The sequence below is a fragment of the Cucumis sativus genome, chromosome 3 (assembly GCF_000004075.3).
Source record: "Cucumis sativus cultivar 9930 chromosome 3, Cucumber_9930_V3, whole genome shotgun sequence".
Taxonomy (NCBI): Eukaryota; Viridiplantae; Streptophyta; class Magnoliopsida; order Cucurbitales; family Cucurbitaceae; genus Cucumis; species Cucumis sativus.
Window position 1 is genome coordinate 9,955,852 of NC_026657.2, and position 27,151 is coordinate 9,983,002.

General features: G+C 33.6%; 4 protein-coding genes across 13 annotated transcripts; 2 read left to right on the plus strand and 2 right to left on the minus strand.

The window, feature by feature from the left end:
- Positions 1–8,149: 8,149 nt before the first annotated feature.
- On the plus strand, positions 8,150–12,137 carry LOC101218975 (serine/threonine-protein kinase STY13). 6 transcript variants are annotated; one of them, XM_004134388.3, is made up of 7 exons: positions 8,150–8,623; positions 9,138–9,608; positions 10,090–10,211; positions 10,380–10,573; positions 10,664–10,838; positions 11,252–11,386; positions 11,599–12,137. In XM_004134388.3, exons 2-7 carry the CDS (start codon positions 9,284–9,286, stop codon positions 11,809–11,811), a joined length of 1,164 nt encoding a protein of 387 aa, XP_004134436.1. In that variant the 5' UTR covers positions 8,150–8,623; positions 9,138–9,283; the 3' UTR covers positions 11,812–12,137. The 6 variants fall into 6 exon arrangements, with proteins under 6 accessions (XP_004134436.1, XP_011650962.1, XP_011650961.1 ...); XM_011652660.2 differs by lacking the exon at positions 8,150–8,623 and adding an exon at positions 8,701–8,763; XM_011652659.2 differs by lacking the exon at positions 8,150–8,623 and adding an exon at positions 8,770–8,832.
- Positions 12,138–12,734: 597 nt separating this feature from the next.
- Positions 12,735–15,445, plus strand: LOC105434834 (pentatricopeptide repeat-containing protein At3g22690). Its single transcript, XM_011652664.2, has one exon. It carries the CDS (start codon positions 12,862–12,864, stop codon positions 15,385–15,387), a length of 2,526 nt encoding a protein of 841 aa, XP_011650966.1. The 5' UTR covers positions 12,735–12,861; the 3' UTR covers positions 15,388–15,445.
- LOC101203937 (protein RDM1) lies at positions 15,401–17,429 on the minus strand. Of its 3 annotated transcripts, none has more exons than XM_004134079.3 (3): positions 17,178–17,429; positions 16,164–16,338; positions 15,401–16,030 (listed from the first exon to the last, which is right to left on the minus strand). In XM_004134079.3, exons 2-3 carry the CDS (start codon positions 16,318–16,320, stop codon positions 15,663–15,665), a joined length of 525 nt encoding a protein of 174 aa, XP_004134127.1. In that variant the 5' UTR covers positions 16,321–16,338; positions 17,178–17,429; the 3' UTR covers positions 15,401–15,662. The 3 variants fall into 3 exon arrangements, with proteins under 3 accessions (XP_004134127.1, XP_004134128.1, XP_031739108.1); XM_004134080.3 differs by lacking the exon at positions 17,178–17,429 and adding an exon at positions 17,029–17,171; XM_031883248.1 differs by lacking the exon at positions 17,178–17,429 and adding an exon at positions 16,531–16,949.
- A 1,128-nt stretch (positions 17,430–18,557) lies between these two features.
- LOC101204337 (DExH-box ATP-dependent RNA helicase DExH16, mitochondrial) lies at positions 18,558–26,248 on the minus strand. 3 transcript variants are annotated; one of them, XR_004215651.1, is made up of 16 exons: positions 25,790–26,248; positions 24,725–24,827; positions 24,037–24,158; positions 23,721–23,911; positions 23,157–23,297; positions 22,779–22,901; positions 22,458–22,535; positions 22,032–22,200; positions 21,019–21,131; positions 20,812–20,892; positions 20,243–20,308; positions 20,059–20,123; positions 19,838–19,872; positions 19,627–19,743; positions 19,169–19,260; positions 18,558–19,085 (listed from the first exon to the last, which is right to left on the minus strand). XR_004215651.1 is itself a non-coding variant. In XM_004134081.3 (16 exons), exons 1-16 carry the CDS (start codon positions 25,839–25,841, stop codon positions 18,962–18,964), a joined length of 1,683 nt encoding a protein of 560 aa, XP_004134129.1. In that variant the 5' UTR covers positions 25,842–26,239; the 3' UTR covers positions 18,558–18,961. The 3 variants fall into 3 exon arrangements, 2 of the variants coding, with proteins under 2 accessions (XP_004134129.1, XP_031739342.1); XM_004134081.3 differs by having other exon boundaries at positions 19,827–19,872; positions 25,790–26,239; XM_031883482.1 differs by lacking the exon at positions 25,790–26,248 and adding an exon at positions 24,915–25,356 and having other exon boundaries at positions 19,827–19,872.
- Positions 26,249–27,151: the final 903 nt, after the last annotated feature.

The window sequence follows — 27,151 nt, forward strand, 5'->3', positions numbered from 1 at the left end:
TCTTTATTTTATTTTAACTTTTCAAAACTTTTTCAAAACTCCATGGCATGAGTTCTTATCCTTAATTTTTTTTCCAAGAATTTAATTTGAAACAAAAATTGACTTTATGAGTTAAATGATTTATTAAATACAAAAATTAAAAGTTTGAAGCTTGTTAAACATATTTTTAATTCAAATTCAAATATCTATATCAAACAAGGCTTTATACGAACATGGTGAAGACTAAACTTGTTATTCAACATTCTAGGTATGAAAAGAATACAATTTTATCGACTTCACATATTATTAAACTAAAAGAAAGAAAAATGTTTGAATCAAATTGCATTGTTAATTAAAGAATTTGAACATAAGATATGTAATGCAATGTTAAGGTTTTGGATAAACCCTAAGTATATTTCTATCGGATGGAACGCAAACATATTGAATGTTGAGTACTGTATTATAGAGTAAAATGGAGAAATTGAAGTCTGTATAAGAATTGAAGGAATAGTTGAATGAGGAAAGTTGAAAGCAATATAGATAGGAAAGTGGGAATTGACTTTATGTTGTTTGGTTGGTAGCTTTTAGGTTTAGTTTAGTTGGGGGACCCATTATGTTATGAGTTTTAGTACATAAAGAAAAAGATGGGGTTGAAAAAAAGGAGGGTTGAAGCTCTTCTTCCACTGTTTGGTGTTGTTTGTTTTTGTTATTGAAAAGAGAGTAGAATTGGGAGGGAATATGGGGGGAAAAATAAAGACCAAAAAGAAGGTTGCTGAAGTAAAAGAGCTTTATGTCTCTGACCCCATAAATCATATATATATATATAAGAATAATAATAAAAAAATCATGCACATGATAAAAACTCAAATGAACACACAACTCCCAAATAATAAGGATCTCTCTCTCCCCTTTTGACCTTCTTTCTTCTGTTTCTTAGAAACAACTATTATATTCTTTCCTTTTTATGCATGTCTGATGCAGTGCAACTTGTACTGTTAAAATTCATTTTCATCACTGTTATATAGGTGATTCTTTTGGGAATGCATGTATAATAATCCATATAAAGTATGTAAATAAGTAACAAAGTTGATAAAATAACATGTTGAGACTAAAGATATGACACTTTAGTTACGAAAATGAAGATTACATTAATTCATGTGTATTAAAGCTAAGCTCAAATTAATGTGCTCAACTTCGATCAAAGATTGAGGTCAAACTTCATGAAATAGCTATATATATATATATATATATATGGGTCGGGGCATGTTCCAAGCATGCCTTAGCTAGACTCAAGACATCATTCCATATATGACCAAAATGCATCAAAGGAAGACGTGTTTTGATCTCATTTTCGACCTCATCCACACGTACAAAACAAAGCACATTAATTAATTAACTATAAGATTATATCCTTAAAGCAGTCATGCAATATCCTAAATGGAATATCTTATAACTTCATATGAGATGACTTGAATTCAATTAGTTAGCTTCCACATTCTTTCACTCTTTAATTTTGACTTAAGCATTGAAGTGTGTTAGTGAACATCGTTAAATTTATCTAACTATAAAAGCTTATTAGTATTTTATCATTTATTTTGAAATTTACTATTCTTAGCATATATCGAACTCTAAAGTCCAATGTATATAGATTATGAGTTCTCTTGTAAATGATGATATAACACTGTCGCACTATGCTAGTTTTCTATTTTGGCAAATTACGTTATTATACATTAAATTTATTGCCTGTGTTAGATGAGTTAGGTCATGTATATTTTCACGGTCTTCGTTTTGACTTATCAATAAAATTTAAAGATTAGTCTAAAGCACACATGTTAAAAAAAAATGTTTTGACAAACGAAAAACAAAAAATAACGTGTCACTGAACGAGCATTTGATAGTAGTTTGAAGGAGTGAATAAACACGTTACCAAAATAGTTCTTCCATACTAATATTGAATATGAGAAGATAAGTTCATTACCAAAATCTTCAACATCAAGAAAGGTATAACTTTTTTTTTCGAAGTACAGAAAAGAAAAAGGTATAATATCTGATTTATATATATTCAAATTGGCATTATCAAAATAGCTTCAAAATTTAAACTTTTTTGTTTATTTTTTCTTCTTTACTTTTCGTATTTAAAGTTCGACGTCTCTTTCAATATCTTTCATAATAATATTCAAGATGGCATAAATAATTAGAGTGATTATATATCCTCAAAATATATTATTGAAAACATTAAATTAATTAAATATTTAATTTTGTTTCTGCTTTTTTCTGTTGTCTCGTCAGTAGATGTGTAAACGGGTTGAAAGACAATTTCAACCTAACCTATGTTTTCGGATTGGTTGGGTTACTAACCCAAATTAAACTTTAAATCTAACCAAAATATGGGTTGAGTTGTCGAATTGTATAATTTTTTTTTTTGTTTGTTTCTAAATTTTAATGTTTGCAAAGTTCAAAGTTGTTAATTGTTCAAAATTAAAGGAGAGGGATGTAACACACTGCTTCAAAGTGACAAAGTTAACTTAATTATTTAACTTTTATTAAATTATATATATATATATATATATATATATATATATATATATATATAATATATATATATATATTATTAATTAGAATTGAGTTGGGTTGAACCAAAATTTTTAACCCTCCACCTCGAAATCGAATCCAATTCGAAAAAGTTCAAAATTTTCAACCCAACCCAACTCGTATAATATGAGTTGGGTTGTTCGGATTGTCAGATTACTTGACTTATTCTTACCTCCCTAATCTCAAATATTTTTCAAATCATTCAATTGTTTGAGTGATGTATTGATTTTTTTCAACCAAAGTGCTTGTACCAAAAGTTAAAAGCATGTAGTAATGGGTTATCTTGTCTATTGATAGGAAAGGTAAAAAAAAAGTATTTACAAAATATTTACTTTCATAAAAAAAAAATCAACGGTTATTAGTGTTTATTTTCGTGTAAATAATTCATTATATATATACATTTGAAAACCTCCTATATTCATCGTAATGAAATGATTTACTTTATGTAGAAAATAAAATTGGACTAAGTATTTATATTATTAACAAAAGAAAACAATTAAGTTAAATTAAATCATTAATTTTGCATTTAAATTATTTAAGAACTTTTAATATTAAGCTTAAAAATTCTTTATACTTTAAAAATGTTAGATAAACTCATGGTTACTTTCAATTTTTTTATCTCGCATATTATTGACTTATTTATAACAAATTCATTATAAATAAGATACCTAAATAATTAAATCAATTCGAACATAAACTTTACATTTTGTTATTTGTGAACTTACAAAATCAAAATAAGTTAAACCAAATATTAAAAGTATAAACATTCCATCAAAATCGAAGAGGGAGAATTCAAGAAAATCTAATAGAAATATTTTACAAAATATAAAAATTTAGAAACGATGAATATTTAATATATTTAAATTGAAAAAATTATTTGACAATAACGTAAGAGTTTTGAGTACTAAAATTTTAATCTAACCATTTTAATTATTTCTTAGGGTAAATGTTGGAAAAATATTAATTTACCATTATCAATATTATGGGTATGCAGTTGATATATGGGTAAATAAAGGTAGCTATTTTAACGTTCTCTCACAAACTTTGATGATGTGATTCTATATATGTGTGTGTTAAAGGACTTTGATGATGTGCTTGTAAAGAAATGTTAAGTATAGTAAGAAAAATAAATGTGAAAAGTGATTAATGTAACTTAGTAAATAAATATGCAATAAAAGACATTCATATCTTTTCCAAACAACACTTTGTTTCTTACTTTTGGCATGAAACAAGAGAATCAAGTTCAAAATTTAATTAGAATAAGAATATTCATATAATTCCAGATGGGAGGTGGACAAATATAAAAAGGGTTTTCCAATTTTATTGCATACACTAACAACAATTTATATTATGTTAACAAATAGTGGATGGCAAATTTTTTTTGAACCAATTTATAAAGTATAGAGAATATATAAATTTTGCTATATTGAAATATGTGATTAACAAGTGAGGATTCCATTGTTGATCTATAAGCATATGCATAGATTCCAATTTTTTTTTTCTCTCTTTGACAAATATATTAAATTGCAATAAAATTGATTATGTATTTGCGATAATTTTTTTTTAATGTATGTTAAACGTAAGCATGAAATGGTTAAGAAAAGAAATAGATCAAATTTCTTGCAATATGAGATATGCCACGTGGCACTAACATTAGAAAAAATGCTTGGAGAGAATGATTGGGCTAAGCTCAGCCCGGCCCAATTTTAATTTCAGAGCCCAAAGCTCCACAATTTCTCTTTAACCTCGAAGTTAACTTATAATAAACACATTTTACTCCTATTTGATTGTGAAATTGGTCCTCATAAGAAAGAAAAAGAGAGGAACTTTTTGGACTTTGACTTACCATATTGATCCAAATATTTCAATGAAGAAAAGAAATGTCTCAAAAGTTGTCACATACAACAAAACATTAGAGTATTAATTACTGTATAAAAATCAATAAGTATACGAAATATAAGTGTATTAAAATTAAATAGTTTGTGGTTGGAATTTGAGAGAGAAGAAAATGGATAGTGAGATCGTAAAATTAAAACGGAGGCATTGGGGAGAGGTATGGGCAACGAGGGGATTAGCGGTACGGAAGAGAGGGAGTTTAAAGGTAAGAAGGGGAAGAATGTCCGTACAATGATTTGATGCGTTGCATTTGGAGAGAGCTTTTTTTTCTTTCTAAATGGTCCTTCAAAATTCACTTCTTCCATTGTCGGCATAATATATATATATATCATTTATTTTTATTTTTATTTTTTTAAAGTTCAATCCTTTAAACTTGTGGATCGCAAAAGTTACTAAATTATTTTTTTGTTAAACTATAAAATTACTTCATTCATCACTCACATTTTAGTGAAAATTTAACTTTATATTTTTAATTAAATTCACTTTTTCATATAATTCAAATTAGTATTTAATAATTAAAGACATTTTTTTAAAGCAACCTTAGATACTATTTTAAATTAACTTTCAAATATATTTTTTAATTAATATAAGAAAACAATTGAAATTATTTACAAAATAAAGCAAAATCTATAAAAAAAAATTATATAAGTCTATTTAGTATATGTGAAAACAGTTTAATTTTTTTTTTCTATTTATTGTAATTTCTCTAACTTTTAATTTAATATTTATTTGGATTGATTTATTATGGATTTGATTTTTTTTTTTTTTTGTTGCACTCCTACTAAGAACTATCAATTAGTAAACCACTAGAAGGTAATAAAATAGGGTGGATTTGATGTGGAATTTTCCAATTAGATTTAAGTTATTATTGAATGAATAAAAGAAAAGTGGATGATCAAATCCATTACAAATTTTGTAGTTCAAAGTTTGTAATATTTAAATTAGGAGGGATCAAAATAGAATATTTATTTTAGAAAAATATAAACCAAAGTTAAATTATGATTTAAGTCCAAACCAAAAAATTCATATTATCTATAAGTATATATAAAAAAAGGTTTAAATCCTATTTTGGTCCTTAAATCTTCTCTCAAATTGGTAAAAATATCTTAGTTAAGACGTGGTCCAAGCCATCCTCGCTTATATGATGAGTTGTTTTAAACTGTCGTAGTCTATGTGTGATGATCAAGATAGGGCTTGTGCTAAGTTATGGTGGGGTTTTTTGGGACCATAAGAAGGTGCTCCTAGGTGAGTTGGAAAAACTTATGTGTCATTAAGGATGCTGGGGTGTGGGGTTTAGAGATATCAATCTTTTTAATCGGGTGATGTTTGCCAAGCAAAGCTGGAGAATTATAAAATCTTCAATAGTTGACTCACACGTGTTTTGAAAGAAAAGTACTTTAGAGATTATGATTTTAGCTCGGCTGTCATTGGTAGCAATCACTCTCTAACACATAGAATTATTCTTTGGGGTAGGAAGCTTTTTATGAAAGACTTTCGATGGAAGGTGGGTGTTGGGATCAATATTAAGGTGTTTCACGATCCATGGCTGCCTGAGGGGCGCCTAAGGACTCCTATATGTACAGATTCCTCTTTGAAGTCCCTGTGTGTTTAGGACATCTTGTCCGATGGTGGGAATTGGAAAAGAGACTTGGTTAACAATATTTTTCTCTCCAATGATGCTTCTTGATTCTTAACATCTCACGCAGAGGTATTGAGGGAGGGGATGAGATCATTTGGAGATTTTATTACCCTAAATGTTGTTTCTCTGTCAAAAGTGCTTATGACTTAGCTATTATTTTAAGAAAGTTGTGAGTTGGATTCGAATAGTTTAGCTGATAAGCCTTTTTGGAGGTCTATATGGTGCATAAAGCCCCCTAGAGTGAAGTTGTTGGAGTGGAAGACAATCAATAACTCTTTCTCCTACTTTCGACAATATCATTAAAAAAAGGAATCACTACTAACACTCTTTGTTTGGGACGACTATTGGGGATGCAATTCATATGTTTTGGGGTTGCAAATTTACAAAGAGTGTTTTGCTTTCCCTTTTTCCTTCCTTGTATTCCTTTTTGTTGAATTTCAAGAACTATTGAAGCTCAATGGATTGCTGGAAAGGGTCAATGGGAATGGGTACTGAAAGGGTTGGATTGGGAGGCCATTACTTTCCTTTTGTGAGAAGTGTGGAATGATTAAGAGCTACCATCCTAACCTTGTGTCTCCGTGAATCATGTGCACGCACAAACAAGGAGTTTATGGGCGTTCGTGCAGTGGTAGTTCTAGACTTGGGGAGGGAGTTGCAAGGAAGCACAGTTTCATAGGTGTCGCCACTGCAGGGGTTCTGGAAGCACAATTTGAATGCTTCCTCAATGGATCACGAGGGGGCAAATACTAATACTGTGGAATTGGTTGGGTGGTTCGAGAATTTTCGGACGGTTTTATCCTTGGTGGTTGTGAGAAAGTTTGTCATTGTGACCACTTAAGTCCCTTATTGCTTTTTCGATGTTTCGTGGCTTGAGTGCTTTATTTGACTATTTCCCTTGTGATTTGCCATATTTGTTACATAGCGAATGTAATTATAGGAGCTCATTAACACTATTTTACTTAAGAGTATGAACTTGTCTGAGTTGTCTTGTTCTGTTAAAGAGATTTGGAAATTTTCTATTTTTTAACAGGTTATGTCTTTTGTTTGGTGTGCCCATTCCGCGAACGGTACAATGCACTATTTGGCCCACGTGGCTGTTGTAAGTGGGAATTGGTCGAGGGGCTTTTGTGGCCATCTATTCTTCCTGTTGTGAAGATGTGATTGGACTTTGTTGTACTACTGCAAACTCGATCTCGCCCGTCCTTTGTGAGGAGGTTTGTGTTGGTGGTGAGTGGCTTGAGTGCATTGTTATTGTTAAAAAAAAAACCTTAGAAGATATGAAAAATAGTCCTAACACACGTATACCTATGTGTATATGCCAATACAACTCTTGCTTATCATAATTTCTCAAATCATTTCTAAAATTTTAACTAGAGGATCAAATTTCTCTTTTTTCAATGAATCTCGTCTCTAACATGCACGTTTAAAATAGAGGCATTTTAAAAAACAACAAAATGTTGAAACTATTTACAAAATTATATTTTATATATAGTTCATTTTTCTTTCAATAACAATTCATATTTAAAATAAGGTAATTACCTTTCTTTCTATATATATAGTTATAAGTTAAAATATCATTTTGTTGTTCAATTTTGTTATATATAGTTCTAAATGTCTAATTTGAATTTGTGAACGTTTAATTAATCTTAAATTTAATTCTTCTGGTTTGTATACTTTTTTTTAATATAAATCATAAAAATATATTCACTTATTGTGTGTTTTTTTTTTAATTTATTTATAAAAATGACTGTGATTATAATTAATTAAAATAAAAATTAAGTTTAAGAGAATAAATTTAACCTTGATTAGCTCCAATTGGAACATTTAAAAACTTAAGCTAAACAAATTTCAAATGACGTAACCAAAGTTATATTATAACCATTATTGTAATATTGGCATGAAATTAAATTGAATTACATGATTGGAATTAGGTCAAAAAGAAAAAGAAAAAGGTAGAATTTTTGGCCCATCCATTCGTTGAATGTATACATACAGGTAATTCAGTTGAAACAGAACTCCATCTCCGGGTTTTGTGCTTATCCTTTTGCTAATTTGTTAATAAATTTTGTCAATGGATTTGAAAGAGTCAGTATCATTTCCGAACCCTAAGATATAGTGAAATCCCCGAGCTTTTCTCTTCATCTTTCCCAAAATTCTCTTGTGTTTACCATTCCCATTTGCTGGTTTCTCCATTTTTAGAAAATTTGGTTTTCTATTTTTGCATTGCCTTGCGGTTCTTTCTTCGTCCATAACCCTTCTACTCGTCCTGTGGGTTTGCTGCAGCGAACCCATTTGGACAAAAACAATTATTACAAATCCTTTTTTTTCTTTTAACTCTCTGGTTTTTCATGATAGCGCCATTGGCGCTTCAGTGATTTTCGTTGGCTTTGTATCATCATAAAAAGTATAATACCCCACTTACTATCTCTTTCATTTTCGTCTTTCATCTTCATTTGGCTGTCTTAGTCAACATTTACGGTATTCTTTTAGGGGCTGCGGGACCGATTTTGTTGAGAGGTAATTACTGTTATTGAATTGTCTTCTTCCTTTTTTTTTCTTTTTTTTTTTTGCCCTTTTCGTGTTTTACCTTGAATTTTAGGGTTATGGGTGCCTGTTATTGGCCTTTCAGTACTTATGATTTGGGTCGTTTTCTGAAGGTTTACTTTTATTTTTTAAAATCAATTTGGATTTTGGACTCCAATGTCAACTGGGGTTTTCCTGATAAAGTAGAATAATCTATTAGCTTTTCTCTATTCTCTGACTATTGTTATTTCTGATAGCTGCCTATTTTGTTCCTGAAGGTTAATTGTTATTATTATTTAATTGAGGCATTGGTCAACATTGGTGGTAGTTACTCGTTCCTGTTTGTATTGGTGGATGGTTGTGTTGGAAATTTTGGTTGCTCTTTCTTTTTTTCAAAGATTAAGCATGCCTATTGTTTTCGAGTTGAAATTGATTGGTGAAGTAGATTCAAATATGGGAGAAGTCTGAATTTGATCCTTTATTGGTTTTTTTTTCTTTTTTTTAACAGATTGAAGGATTATTCACGATAATGGAATTATGACAGACAACAGCTTTCTGCACAGTTGGCTGCATTCTTCACCCCGTTTGATCTCTCAGTTTTAGAATTCCTTGTACTCAAGAGTACTGTTTGAGTTATCTTTGTTGATCTTAGCAATGGATTCGAAAGGAAATGTTATGGGGGGTGCTGCGATCCCAAAGGAGACACAGAACCAGGATAGAACTCCGAACTCAAAGGTGGCTGGTATGGGAAGCATTAGCAGCAAAGATATGATATTCAGAGCAGACATGATTGATTTGAAAACTCTAGATATACAGCTAGAAAAGCACTTGAGCCGTGTTTGGTCAAAAAGCATTGATAATCAAATGCCTAAGGAGCCGTGGGAGATTGATTTGTCTAAACTTGATATGATAAAACAAATTGCTCAAGGGACTTACGGAACAGTATACAGGGGTAAATATGACAACCAAGAGGTTGCAGGTAAACATCCCTACGTTTCATCTTTTCGCATTTGATTTTAATCCTGTTTAGTTTCTGAGATGTGAAGGAACTTAATGGAAAGTGGCTGTCATTTATGATACTTTTTCTGTTCGTGCCACAACCTTTTTTATATTTTTTTTACACAAGAATTACTGAATGGGCATTGGTGAATTTGGGATTTCTATATGAGTTGTTTAGAGTTTAGTTTGATAATATCCATAAAAAGTTGAAAATTCCTTTTTTTGAGCCTTAAAACATGAAACATCTTTTTAATGAGTTGCCCAATTATGGGGAACAATGTCGAATAAGTATATTGTCAGCTTCAAGCTGGTTGTTTGTATGACCTTTTACATCGTTGTTTTATGAGGAAGGAATACTTTAATTCTGAATGCTGTGTCTTTTTATTCACGAACACATTGGCCTAAACGTTCTCTTTCGTTGATGTGAAATTGTAGCTGAACCATACTTTCCCATATTGCAGTTAAGATATTGGACTGGGGAGAGGAGGGTCTAGCCACGATGGCTGAAACTGCTGCTTTGCGGGCATCATTTCGGCAAGAGGTTGCTGTTTGGCACAAGCTTGACCATCCTAATGTTACAAAAGTACGAACTTCTTCTTCAAGTTCCTAAAGGGAATGGTTGATGCTCATGGGAAACATGGACATATATGACAATTTTTTTGGCTATTTTGTTCTTGTATACATATGTATATATATATTTAACGGTGGTTTTGAGGTGGGTAATGATTATCCTTTTTATCTTTCATAACAGTTTATCGGAGCTTCAATGGGAGCTACAAATCTTAAAATTCCAATGGATGGTCAAAATTCGTTTCCATCTAGGGCCTGTTGTGTTGTTGTTGAGTACGTTCCTAGCGGGACATTAAAAGATCATTTGATTAGATACTGGACAAAGAAACTTGCCATTAAGGCTGTAGTTAAATTAGCTTTGGATCTCTCTAGAGGGTAACTCTCTCCGCCTCCCTCTAGGAATGCTTGACATCATCTTCTCTAGAGTAGAAAATTTGCTGATTAGGATTATAACTAATTTTACAGGCTTAGCTATTTACACTCCAAGAAGATTGTGCATCGTGATGTCAAAACTGAAAATATGTTGATGGATATTAACGATAATGTCAAAATTGCTGATTTTGGGGTTGCCCGCGTTGAAGCTCAGAATCCAAGAGATATGACTGGGGCAACTGGTACCCTAGGATACATGGCCCCGGAGGTAACCTTTCTCATTCTGTTCTTGATACACGTGATCATTCAGTTCTAGCTATTTTGCTTTATCATGTCATCGCTATTAGAACCACATGTAGATATCCACCAAAATTAAAAATGTATTTGTAATAGAGGATGCTGATTTGAAATAATATGTTCTCCTGCTTCTCCCGGTTTTGTTTTTTTCTTAACAACATGGATTCTTCTTTTGCACGAAATTTTCATCTCCTCGGAGTCCCAAATCCAATTTACAAGCTATATCTGGCTTGATTTCTTCTTGGTGGCTTGTTCTTTAACCTACCTTTAATGATTTTCAAAATAATTTTTGTTCAATACGAACAATTATGGATCATAATCATATCTCATGCCTAGTTTCTGTAGAGTAGGTGTTAACATGGCAATATTCTACCACACTTACAGGTTCTTCAAGGGAAGCCGTACAATAGAAGTTGTGATGTCTATAGCTTTGGGATCTGCTTGTGGGAAATTTACTGCTGTGATATGCCATATGCCGATCTTAGTTTCGCTGATGTGTCATCTGCAGTTGTGAGACATGTATGGTATTTTGGACATAAGACATAAAACATGTCTCTCTAATTCTCTTATTTATTGCCATTGGCCCATTATTCCTTATGTTTGTTAATCAGTAGCGGAGTAGAGCTTGAAAAGAATATCTATATAATACCCTCTTCCCATTTATTTAGTAGTGTTACGAATACTATGTTTATGTAAGAAGATATGAAGCATAGGCATTTTGTTTTTGGCAGAATCTGCGGCCTAGTATCCCGCGATGCTGTCCAAGCTCTCTAGCAAATGTGATGAAGAAATGCTGGGATGCTAACCCAGAGAAACGCCCGGAAATGCACGAGGTTGTCAGAATGTTGGAGGCCATTGATACAAGCAAAGGAGGAGGGATGATTAATCCCGATGACATTAAATGCTTCTGTCTAGGGCCTTTCGGCAAGCTCCGAGGTCTGTGATTCATTTATACACTCTCATCCCTCGATGATGTAGAAATAAAGAAGAGCCAAAGCTCTATGCTGGTTTTTGTTTATTTTGCTGTTATTTGATGTCGTCATAGCTTTGTAACTGCTGAAATTTGTTCCCATATGCTCACAACTCTGCAGTTACCTGATGTCTTTGTTTAAGAGTTTTTCAATGAAGCCTTCAGTTTTTGTGTCTTTTAAGAATTTGGTGGTTGTTTGGAGTTTATTACATGATGATATAGAGTGTATATGAATAAATACAAGTCCACTTGGACAAAAAATGTTGAGAGTCTCCCCATATAAATTTCTTTCTTTCTTTCTTTCTTCAATATTATTATAACTAATTTGTAATTATGTGTAAGTTCTCCTCTTATTTACTAATAATGACTTGTTAAATTTTAATTTACCTTAAACAATAGAGTTCGTTTTAACTTTTTTAACCTCTGAAAAGTTTCTATGAAAGCCTTTTGCCATCAAATTTATGGACAAAAAATTCTGGCCTCCACTTATGTGTTGCCAAGACTCACAGACTCTAAACAACAAATCTAAAGTAGTTATTTTGATATAAACTTCAATAATTAAAATAAAGGTTTCGAAGTATAGGATATAATTGAAGCCAACTCCATAATTAGTCATTAAGTTTGCTAATTCAAAATATTAAATACATACTTCACCCATACCTTTGTTTAAATTAAAAATCCACAATATAAAGCGTTATCTTCAAATGATTCAACAAATTATTTACAAATTTTTGTCTGGACAATTTCCCATTTAATAACTTAAAATCAATTTAATATCTAATTTTAAATATTTAAAAACTATTTTTGAAGAAAAATTAAATAATTTTTGAAAATAACAAAATGGTTTAAACATTATAAAAATACATAATTCATTTGAATCTATAAAATCGAGAAAAATAAAATAAACAAAAAGGAAGCTCCTTTGGACTATCAATCTCAAAGTCTTTGAGCATGTTGGTGCTGAGTTAAACTTGGTTCGAGTTGCAATCGTTCAATCAAAACAGGGCAACAAACGTCTCCATTAATGGCGGCAAATCTTTTTCCAACCATCTCCATCCCGCCGAATTTCATCAAACCCACCACTCAGAATGACTCAAAGCATACCCCTCCCCACCATTTTCAAATTGGGTTGTTCAAAAGTTGCAAAACCATAGATGAGCTTGGACAGTTACACTGTTACGCGTTGAAGCAGGGTCTCATTCGTAAACAATCGACTGTAACTAAGCTTATATCCACTTGTGTGGAAATGGGCACTTCAGAAAGCTTGGATTTTGCTCGAAAAGCGTTCGAGCTTTTCCATGAAGACGGGGAAGCAAATGTCACTCTTTTTATGTACAATTTGTTAATCAGAGGATACTCTGCTGCAGGGCTTTATGATGAAGCTATTTCTCTGTATGTTCAGATGATCGAGTTTGGGTTTATGCCAGATAACTTCACGTTTCCATTTGTGTTAAGTGCGTGTGCTAAGACTGCTGCGTTTGTTGAAGGGATTCAGCTCCATGGAGCTCTTCTGAAGATTGGTTTAGAGGGAGATATGTTTGTTGCTAATTCTCTGATACATCTATATGCGGAAGGTGGAGAGTTTTTGTTTGCTCGAAAGGTGTTTGATGGAATGCTTGAGAGAAATGTTGTTTCATGGACCAGCTTGATTTGTGGTTATTCTAGGACAGATTTTTTTGGAGAGGCTGTGGCTTTGTTTTTCCAAATGATCGAGGCAGGTGTTAAACCCAATTCTGTCACAATGGTGTGTGTGATATCAGCTTGTGCCAAGTTGAAAGATCTTGAACTAGCCAAGAGACTCCATGCTTACATTGAAGAGTCAGAAATGGAGCTTAATACTCATATGGTGAATGCACTTGCGGATATGTTCATGAAATGTGGAGAAACTGGTGCTGCAAAGCGATTGTATGATGAATGTGTTGATAAGAATTTGGTTTTATGTAACACAATCATGTCAAATTATGCACGCCATGGTATGCCGAACGAGGTACTCGCTGTCTTGGTAGATATGCTTCAATTAGATCTTCGGCCAGATAGAGTTTCGTTGTTACCAGCAATCTCGGCATGTGGGCAGATGGGTGACTATCTACTTGGGAAATGCTGCCACAACTATTCTCTGAGAAATGGGTATGAAGGTTGGGATAACATTTGCAATGCAATGATTGATATGTATATGAAGTGTGGAAAACAAGAAATGGCGTACAGAGTTTTTGACGGTATGTTAAATAAGACCATTGTGTCGTGGAACTCATTACTTGTTGGTTACATTAGAAACAAAGATTTAGAGTCAGCTAGGAAGATATTCAATGAGATGCCGGAAAAGGATATTGTATCTTGGAACACGATGCTTAATGCTTTGGTTCAAGAAAGTATGTTTGATGAAGCAATTGAATTGTTCCGAGAGATGCAATTAAAGGAAATAAAAGTAGACAGGGTGACAATGGTAGAAGTTGCATCGGCATGTGGAAATCTTGGAGCTCTCGAACTCGCTAAGTGGGTATATTCCCATATTGTAAAGAACGCTATCTATTGTGATATGTTGCTTGAGACAGCATTGGTTGATATGTTTGCTAGGTGTGGTGACCCTCATAGTGCAATGAATGTGTTCAACAATATGCATAGAAAAGACGTCTCAGCATGGACAGCAGCCATTGGAGCAATGGCTGTGAATGGGAATGGTGATCGGGCTATAGAACTTTACAATGAGATGCTAAGGCAAGGGGTGAAACCAGATCAAGTAGTTTTTGTAAACATATTAACGGCTTGTAGCCATGGTGGTTTCGTGGAACAAGGGGAACACATATTTGAGTCAATGAAGCAACATGGTCTCTCTCCGCAGATTGTTCATTACGGTTGCATGGTTGATCTATTAGGTCGTGCAGGTAAGTTAGAAGAAGCTCTAGATATTATAGAGAGCATGCCAATGAGACCTAATGGGATTATATGGGGATCTCTATTGGCTGCATGCCGTACCCATAAAAACATTGATATGGCGACATTTGCAGCTGAAAGGTTGGCAGAAGTGGCTCCAGAAAAGACCGGGATTCATATACTTCTATCAAACATATATGCCTCAGCTGAAAAGTGGGATGATGTTGCCAACGTGAGGCTACAATTGAAGGAGAAAGGAGTTCAAAAAATGCCTGGTTCAAGCTCAATACAAGTCGATGGAGTTATTCACGAGTTTACCTCAGGTGACAGATCACACCCAGAAAATTACAGCATTGACATGATGTTAAACGAAATTACCAGCAGGCTTGGGGATGTTGGCTACGTTCCTGACGTGACCAATGTTCTTCTTGACGTAAATGAGCAGGAAAAACAATATCTACTCAATCGACACAGCGAGAAGCTGGCCGTGGCTTACGGGCTTATAAGTACAAAAAAGCATGTACCAATTCGTGTTATGAAGAATCTCCGAATGTGTTCAGACTGTCATTCATTTGCCAAATACATTTCAAAAGTGTATCATAGGGAAATAACAGTACGTGATAATAATAGGTTTCACGTCTTTAGACAAGGGTCTTGTTCATGTGGTGATTATTGGTAATGTAATTCTCAGATAGGAAAGAAGTGTAAGATAAATATGCATCTTCAATATTGATTTACATTCGTTCTTTGCTACAACAGTAAATGCAGTCAACTAGTGAACAGACAGATAGCAACAATGGACAGATGAAGCAATGCTGGAGCTCCTTACAGTGAAGTGCAATGTGACAAAAGAACTATGCTGTTTCTATTACAATTCACATTGTCACTGACATGTTAGCCTTCTAGAAAATGCTATAGTATCAACACAGAGCAGAACATAACTGAAAGCAGCCTTCATAGTTGGGGGAAAATAGAGTCAACATACGCTTGGTGCATCGGGTCTGATAACCAGAGTTTAGCAACATGATGATGTGATGAGGTGCGCCTATGAATCTCTTCAACCAGCCATACAGTTGCTTCAGCTTTACTCGGATGAATTACAGTATCCAATGGCTTATATTCATCCGCACTTCCTAACCGTAATTGATCCCATTGTTTGAGTAGAATGTTAGTCAAGTAGTGCAAAGGTTGGCCATAAAGTTGCTTTATAGATTTGCCTAAACCCATCCAAGTTGTAAATGGTATCACAGAACCACGTTGTGCTGGGATTTGGATCTGTTTCATGTATTCTTGATACATTTCCGCCCTTTTCATCAACATACCTGCATCGTTAGAAGACATTTCAAAGAAGATCCTATTTTCAAAGCTTATGAATTTGAAAATTATATACACATCAGCATTGATTATCAGAGCCTTCGAATTGAACTTGATCTCACTCATGCAAGGCCAAAATACCTTCAGATGTCATTTCTTTGGCTGGAATTTTGAAATCGTCTAGGGAAGGCTTGAACTCATATCCATCATTTTGTATTGCTGCTTCTGAATCAGAGGAAGAAGATTCACCTGATGATATAATATCTACTTGTTCATTCCAGGGCATTGGCCTCTTCATTTTGTAAATTATGTGATTCTGGACAAGAAGAGATCATGGTTTTGTTAGTAACCATACCGATCAATACAGAACAGCTTACAAAATACCAACACGGTTAAAAATCCATTGATCATGCAAAGAGTTAGAATTATGAGATGCCAACCAAACTAAAATAGAACAGATCCTGTTCAAGTAAGGTTGTATTTGGGAAGGAGGACTTCAACCTCTAACCTCTAGGTCAATAGTGTATGTCGTGTACCACTTAAGCGATGGTTGGATTCTCTAAAGATTACTATTGAGAAGGAAAAGTGCACCAACAGCTTTTAGTTGCCATGAAACAGAATGTACTTCAGAATCGTGAGATGAAGACGAAGTGAGGCCGATAAAGAGGAAGCTGAGACAGAGAGAGAGGGAGAGGAAGCTTTATGGCCAATGGAGATGGTGGGAGGAGACGAAAGATCGAGAAATTGAGAAGAGAAGTGGGAAGCGGCTGGCAGTCAAGTGAAGGGTAACCCAGTCAAGAGAAGGGTAACCCTAGTTTAGGAAACTAATAAATAAATACTACGATGGATGTTCATCCCTCCAAGAAACATTCTAGGTAGGCAACCCCATCAAAACGACGATAGACAATTACAATCAACATCTCAAACAACCAAATAAACAAGAAGTTTTCATACAAATGCAGGCAGCAACCCATCGGATCCTGTAAGAAAAATGATGCAAACTCACCAACGACGGACGATAAGAAGAAAGGAAGAAGATGGGTTTTGATTATTGGACAGGAAGAAACAGTGAACATTGTAATCTGAGTGGATTTTCTACATAAACAAAGAGGGCAATGGATCGATGGAAAGAGAGAGTGATGTTGAGTTGAGTACCTTCGAGGGTTGAATCGTAAAGCTGAAGCTGTTCGTCGATGTGGGCTTCAGGACGAATAACCAGTGGAGCTCGTTAATTCAACAAGTTCGAATTTTGAGACACAGAGTTTTGAGTTTTGCGCGAGGGGAGATCGGAGATAGTAAGGGCGTAAACGGTTTGGATGTGAGATATTCTCAGTTGGGTTTTCAACCATTTTCAACCCAACCCATTCACTAAAATATAGGTTAAGTTTGATTGTATTTTTCTAATATAAATGATTTATTCGATTAAAGAAATGAAAAATATATAAAAAATGATCCAATCCTTTAAACGTTCAATCTAACATATGTAATATGGGTGAGTTGTCAGATTACTCGATTTCTTTTTACATTCCTAGAAGATAATTTAGAATTGATTCAAATGGTCGGTTCAATAATTTTCGAATGACATAACTCTTTGTTCACAAAATCTTTCACCTCCAATTATCCATCTCATTAACATTCTTTGTTCAATTTACATATTGTATCTATATGCGAGAGTTGAAAATTAAATATAAAAAGAAAAATGATTAATCTAAACTCGAATAAATTTTTGAAGTAATTTTGATTTGATTGAAACCTTATGCACAATATGAAATGATTAATTGTGATTTAATGTGTTAAATATTTAACTTTATTAAAAATAAAACACTCAATTAGGTTTATAGATGGAAATGATAGTATCTCAATCTTACAAAAATTGTAGATGAATAAATTGAGAAAAAAAATTCATGTAAAAATTTATTTAAAAGATTAAAAAATATTAAAAATAGTCAATGAAAATATTAGTATTGCAAGAATTCTATTCACATTAAAATTTGGTTTTCATAAATATTTTCTTACTATAACCTAAATTATTTTGCTACCCAACTTGAGTTTGACATTACAATCACAAACTCACATATTTTCCTTTTGAGATCAACTTGTACATGTTTCTCAACCAAACCTTCTACCCTTACTACATCGACCTAGATCGTCGGATCCTCTAACTTTTTGAACAAGTAAAGCTGGTAAGAAGAAGCTTGACTAGATGAGCGATTTCAAAGTGAACAAAATAAGTATGATGCTAACATGGCAGAAGCTTTGAAAAGCTTTGAAAGGAAAACATTAATAGGAACTATAAACTCCATGGTTGTTATATTGGGGAGGGCTTAAATAATAGACTTCTGTGGGAGCTGGTGAATGAGATGAGTCCTTTAGTCGGGTACGCAAGTTTGGAGACAAATGAGTAAGGTTATAATGATGCATGGGAGAGCCAGTAGGTGTCACCTATCAGGAGGATAAAGAAATATGGGTTTTGGTACAGACACAAACCATGAATGTTTTGATATCAAAATTGTGTTCAAATGGTGTAAACATCCCTTTATACAAGAACATTTATACTCAAATGGTGCAACAGTTTGACAACAACAATATGTAGATCATTCTAAAAATCATGACCATAAAAGATCATTTATGACTTTTAAATTATCATCTTTAGCCATTCACTATGAATGGATTTGACAATCAATGTTCATGAATTGAAAATATAATAGAAACAATGAAATATTGTTGGGAAGAAGTATACAAAAATCTTCCCCTTTTTTAATTTGTCTGCAATGGAACTTAACTGATGGTAAAAAGACTCACTCATATAACTAAATAAGGTAACCTACGTCTAATTGGAAGGGTTGAAATGTAGAAAGCAGCAGCCTTTTTGCTTGATGAGGCTCTTTCCTATGTAAATACATATAAGCTTTTCAAGCTACTATTATGTAATTAGTGTCTTAGAGACGTCGTTTAGCAACAACGGATAAGAGGGAGTTTAGAGACCTTGAGCGGATGTTCGACTTCAATTTCCTTCTTGTTGGTATTTGCATTCCAGATCTTCCCAAAAACTCCTCAATTAGCCTGTATAACAATATGCAGTAAATAGAAATCCCGCGAAAGGATAAAACAAAAATGTAACTGGAGGACTATGTGGGTGTTCATACATGCTGCAGAATGACTTCTGTGAATCTGCTCGTTCACGGTCGGGGAATGATTCCTCCAGTCGGAAACTCAACCAAACATAGAGATCCAACACCTTCAAATTCAATAGCAAAAGATGTGAACTTAGGGCTTGAATATAAGGAAGTAGACAACTAGTAAAACTAAAAGCAAAAAACAGGTTAATTAACTTTGGCTACTCTCTTTTGCAACCAAAAACGCTTGCCGATAAAGCATGGAAAAGCTGGAATGAAAGCAAGCTATATCACTATAATATGGTTAATGAAAAGCCCTGTCTCTATTTCACTTGTATACTCATTTACGTTTTACGGGTACCTAAGCATTTAGAACATCATAGTTTCACAGTTTTTGAACCATTCAATAAGTTCAATTTCCAAATTCATCAACATTCCAAAATCTTGAGAAAGAGAGAGAGAGCAAGAGCTTAGAATTATATGTTCACCTTGTGAATGGATTCCAGTTCCTTCAGTGCAGCTGGTGTTTCTGGCACTTTAAGTGTTCCTTCTTTGAATATTTCTCGTAGTCGAACAATGCCTTTATTTGCATAACCTTGAACAAACTGTTTCATCAACCACAATGAATGCAACAATATGAGTTTCCAAATGGTGAAAATAAAGTAAAACAACCACGGATTAATTAGACCTGTGTAAGACCTTGGGAGGTAATTTCGTCATCCATGTCCGCAGGGCTGCAAAAAAATGGGGCGCCAACTGACATTAGTATAAACCGATTTGTAAGGAACTCAACCAAAATAAGAAAGAGAAGGTTTCTGATAATAGATCAAAACTATAATATTTTGTCAAACTAAAAACTTCATTTGTGAAAAGCTCTAAAATCTACAATGACTGCAAAGAAGAGGCACCTTTCCTCCTACCTGATACAGAAAAGGTACTTATCATGCAAACTGAGAGGCATCTCATCAAGGACAGCAGCAACTTTCTGATTCCAAGACATTGTAAAATATTAAAGAGGCATTGCAAAGAGACGAAATTTGGCAAACTTTAAGAAAAAAAAGGCTCCTGCTTTTCAACAAGACATCATTCAGTAGACAAACATACCAACATTACTTCACAGTCAACGATGAAATAATTTTCGGACAATTTAGCATTCTCAACAAAGTGCTCCTGCATAAAATATAAAAATTGGGAAACGTCCGTCATAAATCCATAATATACAAATAAAATTGGCTACGGGAGAGAAGAACTTTCTCTATCCATTGTGACCCTCCTGAACTAGTATTGTGAAATGGAGAAAAGCCCATAATCTTTCCACATGACCAGCCCTTATAACAAATGCACATGTGTACACTAAAACCTGGCTACAAGGCTGAAGGAGTAATGACTTTCTACCTCCCGTGTTGAGGTACAAGGAACTAAACCACATGGTTATTTAATTAAACATTCCACTACAAGTAAGTCATTTGAAATAACTAACCAAACTATGTTAAAAACTGCTGGAAAGTTGATCAAACTATGTCCTGAACATCTATGAAGTTTCTTATCACATGGATGCATGAGATACGTAGGTATCAACGATCAAATACTAGGTACCCATGATTAGTTTCAAGACGAAACAACTAATATAAATATATTAACAATAAATAAAAGAATGTCAAGCAAGAAATTACCAGTATCTGCCGCAGGCCATGTTCAGGATGCAAACGGGAATATAAATACATGAGTTCAAAAGTTGGAAATAGCCCAGCTCTCTGCAATATTTGAATTTCAAAATACGATAAAAAAATATTACATTAACCATATATTTTGAATAATTTAAAAGAATGACATCAGGCCAACAAGCCAAAATTTGGATATGTTTCTACATTAAAAATCACCTCTATAGTGGGAGAAGCGGACTTAAGTGATGAATGAAGTAAGGGTAAATCATCTCCACTTATACAAGTTACTTCACCAATGGGAAATTTGGATCCATACCTGCCAGCTCTACCTAAATACAAAACAAAAAATAAACCCCCAATTTTTTTTTATTATTCAGCGGGTATGGAGTTATAAAAAAGTTAAAGAAAATTATTGCTTTTTGCAAAAAATATGGAAATATGCACAAGAAAATTACATAAGCATGCTACGAACAAAAGATTGTCCTAGGCCCATCTTTAGAATTTCAAAATTGTTCAGAATTTTTTATCTTATACAATAGCCTATATCTTCCATTTGCACACATGGGGACAATAAGGTGTATGCCAATTCATCTGGAGCAGATCATTGAGATCAGCTGTGTTAACCATGAAGAGAGATTATGACCTCATCAAGGACGGAAAGAGACTGGCTAACTAACTACTTCAAAATAAAAACAGCATGGTATATAAAAACTTTGAATAAGGTTAGAAGTTTAGAACTTGATCGAGAAAATCTGAAGGAAATACATTATTAACCAGCAAGAACTAAAAGATATTATCAATTGATGTAATCGTAAATTCATAATAAGTAGACTTTTGTAAGTACAGCCGAGGAATTGAAGTGTTTTAGTCGGCATTAACCAGTAGTTCAAACTCATTTACATGCCTTTAGCAGACAGCTTCCAGTTTTCTGACTCATGAAATCATCACAAGTTGTAGAACAATTCATATTCCATGCAAGGATCGTAAGATTCACAAAGTAGCCAATAATTGAAATAGCCATGGATCTAACATCTGATCTCTACTGTACTTTGATGACAGAATGAAAGTATTCACAGGCACTTCCAGGTTTCTTATTAAAAGAAAATAAAATAGAAAAATTGTTCATAGTCAATCACTATCCGCTATAGCAAGTCCCAGCATTTGCCACCGTAATCATATGCTAAAGAATATTTCCTCATAAATCATAAATTACTGCCAGTTTGATTAACCTGCAATCTGTTTGATCTCTGGTACAGTAAGCTCCCGCATCTCAAAACCATCAAATTTCTCCATAGTTGAAAATATGATCCTCGAGATGTTCAAATTAAGACCCATCCCAATGGCATCGCTAGCCACCAGCACATCAAACTCGCTCGTTGTATCATTGAACATCATTGCCTGCAGTTCTAAAAGGCATCTTTACTCAGCAAATTCAGGGTTGCCAATTCATTTTTTTAGAGAAGAGAAATAAATTTATTGATGAATGAAAAGAAGAAATCCAAAACACCTACAGGTAGATTGCATGAAGCATTTTCAATTGGAAATTTAAAAAATAAAGGCTAAAATCAGAAAAAGGGTGATAACATGGAAAGTGCAGTTATAAGTTTTAACAAACACAAATTAAAATTTTATCAGAATTTGGTAGATTCTAATACCTGCCTTGTTCGAGTTTCTGGTGGTAGTGAGCCATAAACTATAGAGCAAAGATGTCCACCTTGTCTTTCTATTTCTTTCTAGCAAAGAAAGAGAGAGTTAAAAAAAAAAATAACACCAAAGTTGATGAAGGTGGCGAGCTAAGAAGTTATAGTAAGTTGTTGAAAGCCCATAGGCTAACAGTAAAAGTAAAGAGATGGAGATAATTGAAGAGACAAAACTATGCCAGGCAGAGCTAGTGGATAAGTAATTATGAAATGAAATATTCATGGCTTTGGCACTTTGCAAAGAATAAGATCAGATAAGATAATAAAAAGACTGACCTTATAACCATATATTCTACGACGTGAAAAGGTGACAATGCAATCACCCTTCCTAATATTAGAATAGGATCCAAGTGGAATGTTCAATGGAATCAGAGGTGAAAGTCTCTCATAGTATTGCACCTAAAGCAAAGGAAGTGTTAGAACGATTTACAAAAACAAAAATATGAATATGATGAAAAAGAACATTATCAACTTGAAGCCTTGGGCTATTGAAATGGATGGAAAGACTACCAGATAATAATATTATCATATATCTTTCACACTGAACGACAGTTTAATAGATATAACTGTCAACTATGTGGCATGATATGGTAAACACAGCAGAATAACATCTACAATATTTTTCATGACAAGCGTAACATGAATAATCATTACCTCAATGTCATCACCAGTTACTTTAAGAATTTCCTGAATAAGGGGTACAACAGCTGCATCCCCACAAAGATGAATCTCATCAGCACAGAGTCCAAGTAGGGCACGTGTAAAAGAATAACCTCTCGTCTTACAGCCCAACATCTGAAATAGGAAAACCAATAACAAATAAACTGATTTTTTTTCTTTGAAAAGAAAAAAAATAATAATTTAAAACTGCAAAATTTTATTTCAACAAAGCGCTCACAAGTTAGATCCCCAGTTGTCCTCAACTACTTTCCAAAAGAAATTGAATTATTGATTTTTGTTACCATAAAACACTTTTAATGATTGAATACATGAATTTAGCTTAACTCAAAGTTTTCTTTTAGGTTCAAACAAAAAAAATCTTTAAATTGTGCCCGAGTCATGATGAAGCTCCAAAATGAAAAAACAAAACCTCATGTTATCTGAGCATGGTAATTTTTTTAGTTTTACTTTGATTGTTACAAAATTGATTTCCAACAGCCCCACCTATACGTATTTCAATTACCGAATATAAATAGCTACAGCACTCTACCAACATGCCTGAATTTCGTCGATAACAGCACAACTATAGCTGGAAGTTACATCGGCCATCTCAACCGTCACAGCCTTATGTTTTGCACCATCAACTTCCTCTCTCTCTTGTCCTGTGATCAGATCACAGGGAATTTTAGCATTATTCAATCGCTTTGCGACTTCCCAGGCCAATAATCTCAGGGGACCACAATATACACCTGCATAAGAAGACAGAAGTTGGGATTCAAAATATCCATGAACAATTTTTAGTCTCTCCATGATAATATTGAATCAAGAGAATGATAAACTACAAAAGTAAATTCATGATATTGATTGCATGTACCAGAATCACTTGATTCAAGCCTCTTCAAAGCATTGTGAGTTTTGCCACTATTTGTTGGACCCATGTGCAGAAAAATTTTGCGATGTTTCTTTCGTGCATTTGGATACCATGAATGGGGACATCTACGAGTAAAAATGACTCAGTTAAGAATTAATAAACAGATGAACGAATGTAGCTCTTGTGAATGGATTACAAGAAGTATAGAATGGTGTGCAGTAGTAAAAGCATTAGTCACATAAAGATAAGAGCACTTAGAACCCCTACACAAGCAAACAATTGGAAAACTGAAACACTCCTCAATCTTCACTCTTAAATAGGTATTGAGAGAATAAGGTAACATTCAGACTGAACAGTTATTGGGAATCTTCACCAAATTGTAGCTACTCTCCTACGACTGTTCGATTCACAGTGTAAAACCGTATCTCTCTGTTACAATTGTATGGTACTTATTAATTGGTAAAAATGATAGATTGATAATGGAGGCAGCAGCCACATTAAATAGTTTGTCTTCTGGTATGGGTATTGAACTATAAAAATCCTCTGAATATACTCAATAAAAAAAAAAAAAAAAAACTTTAACAGTTGACAATAGCAATGATGAGGCAAGCAAAACTATAATATATACAGAAATCGAGTGCTTGAATTAGAAATTTCAAACAATTGTAGACCTAATAAGTAATATTCTTACGTCAAGTCTGTGAAGTCGAAATTACTGCGGGAGATGCTGTACAACCTACAACAAGAAGGTTTGAACCTCAACTGGAAATCTCGGTTTAGTGCTCCCACAAAACCTGAAGAAGCAAAAATTAGAAACGTGATGCAACACAAAAAAGGGTATCAAACTTACTATGTTATAGTACTGGAATGTATTATTTTACATGTTTAATGGTTTCAGTCTTACAACCCGATATACCAGTTCAATGAACAAAAAGGAAATCACTCTTACTTTCCCACAAAGCATGAGTTAACTTTTAGTTTCTTACAAAAACAAAATCCGGCGGACCCTGCCAAACAAAATAGATTACTTTGTTGGGTGCAAAACGAGCAAAGTGGATAGAGAAAGCCATAGCACTACCAACCAATCATAATATAATCGTCACATACATTATAACTTATCTGACAACCTACTAAACGCCAATACTATTTTGGAAACATTTGTTGCTCCAATTCCTTCCAATATGTACCAACAAAATGTCCATGTTGGAATGACTTGAATTCGTTATGTTGGGTTACAAACAACCAAGTACTCCAAGCACCGAGTCTCACTTCATTGTCGATTTCAAAACACCAACAAAGTCATCTAATTCTAACCACAGGATCCAAAAAAAAAAAAAAATCCCAACTCGGTACCATTTCAACAGTCTCATACAAACCATTACAGATAAGATGAAAAAAAAAAAAACCACCACACCACACCACCTTCTTTTTTCTTTTTTGGGATAGAAAACTCATGAAGAAAACATTCCTTAGTACAAATACTGAATTACGCCCTCCAAATGTAAAACCAGAATAACCCTTCAAACATCAAGAAATTAAACACAAAATGCCTTTCGATAGCTATTCTCTCAAATGACATCCAAAAATCAATTCCATCGTCAATTGGGGGTGAGCTATCAAGCCTTCAAATATCTAAAAAACTAACAAACATTAACAGAAAGGACTAAAGATACTCCCCTTGACAACACAGCAAAGGAAGCAAACAAATAAAAGAACACAAGAAAGAAACAACAGAAAAAGGCGGTGAGAATCAAACCGGGAAGAGCAGAGAAACCCCCCGGAGAGAAAAGCAAGCGGCAGTATTGCATTGACGCTATTGTGATTCAGGATGAGAAGAAAGTTGGGAGTTGCAAAAACATGGTCGGTGGAGGAAGAAGAAGGGTTGGCGTTAAAACATGGAAAAAGAAAGAAAACATGTGGTTATATGAAAATTGTTGAGGTTTCTTCTTTCATAGCCAATACAATTCCGAAACTCATTCACAGAATTATCGGAGCTTCGGTCCTCAAATCTTCAACGAACGACTTCTATGTTTCTACTACTCCTTTACTCCCAATACATTTGTGGGGGTCTTCGTGGTATCGTAATTTGCAAGATCGGGCTTTTTTCTGGGTTTGGCGGTCAATTTGCGTTCACCCCTATATAACTCTATTAAGGTTTGGCCATATAAATTTCAAGCATTGTTTCTTATATCCTTACTACTTGCTGACTCCATGTGTGACATCCTTGGCATATGTAGCAAACAATAACTCAACTTGATACCATTACAAACTAAATCCCAACTTAAAAGTATTGAAGTGCGTCAGTGTATTGGACCTATATTACATATTGATACAAGCATATGGGTAGAAAGTCATATATATCAACTTAAATCATAATCTCATGGATCAATACGTGTCTTTGATTGTATTTGACCAAACGTGAGAATGTGAAATATTCTTTTTGATGTATAAGAAAAATATAAGCCATTCATGATATATCCTTCCTATTAAATTTAAATGGGACAATTGCAACTATAACATTTATCACAAGCAAGTACAATTCTTAAGAAAAAATATTGTATTGAAAACAGTAATTAGTATTACCCTAATAAAATACCATGGGCTACCAAGACGAGCTTCGGCCCAATTCTAACAATGCATTGCAAGACCAAGTCCAAAGCCAAAGCCCGTCAAAGGAGTAGGCCCAAGATTTTAGTGCATAACGACTTTACATAATAATAATCATTAAGGTAAAACACCGAAAGACGAAGAGAAAAAACCACTGAAATTAAAACACATTGGGAATTCAAATCCCTCTTAACCTTTGGTAAATCCCCTCTCCTTGCGGTGATCTTCTTAAAAACAATTCTTTCAATCATTTGAAAAAGATATTGCATACATTTTCTTTATCAAAGTAGAATATAGCTATTGATTTGGACCGAGGAGGTCGTGTTTACCGATTTATCATATTGTAATTACATGTAGATAGATCAATTGTAGTAGATAACAATCGTAAATATTCCTAATTTAAATCGCATTTACCTAAAATTATGAACTTTGTCAAATTTACTATTTCTCTGTCATAGTTATGGATCGTACCTAAAACCATAATAGTAACGATAAACAGAAAAATGTGTAA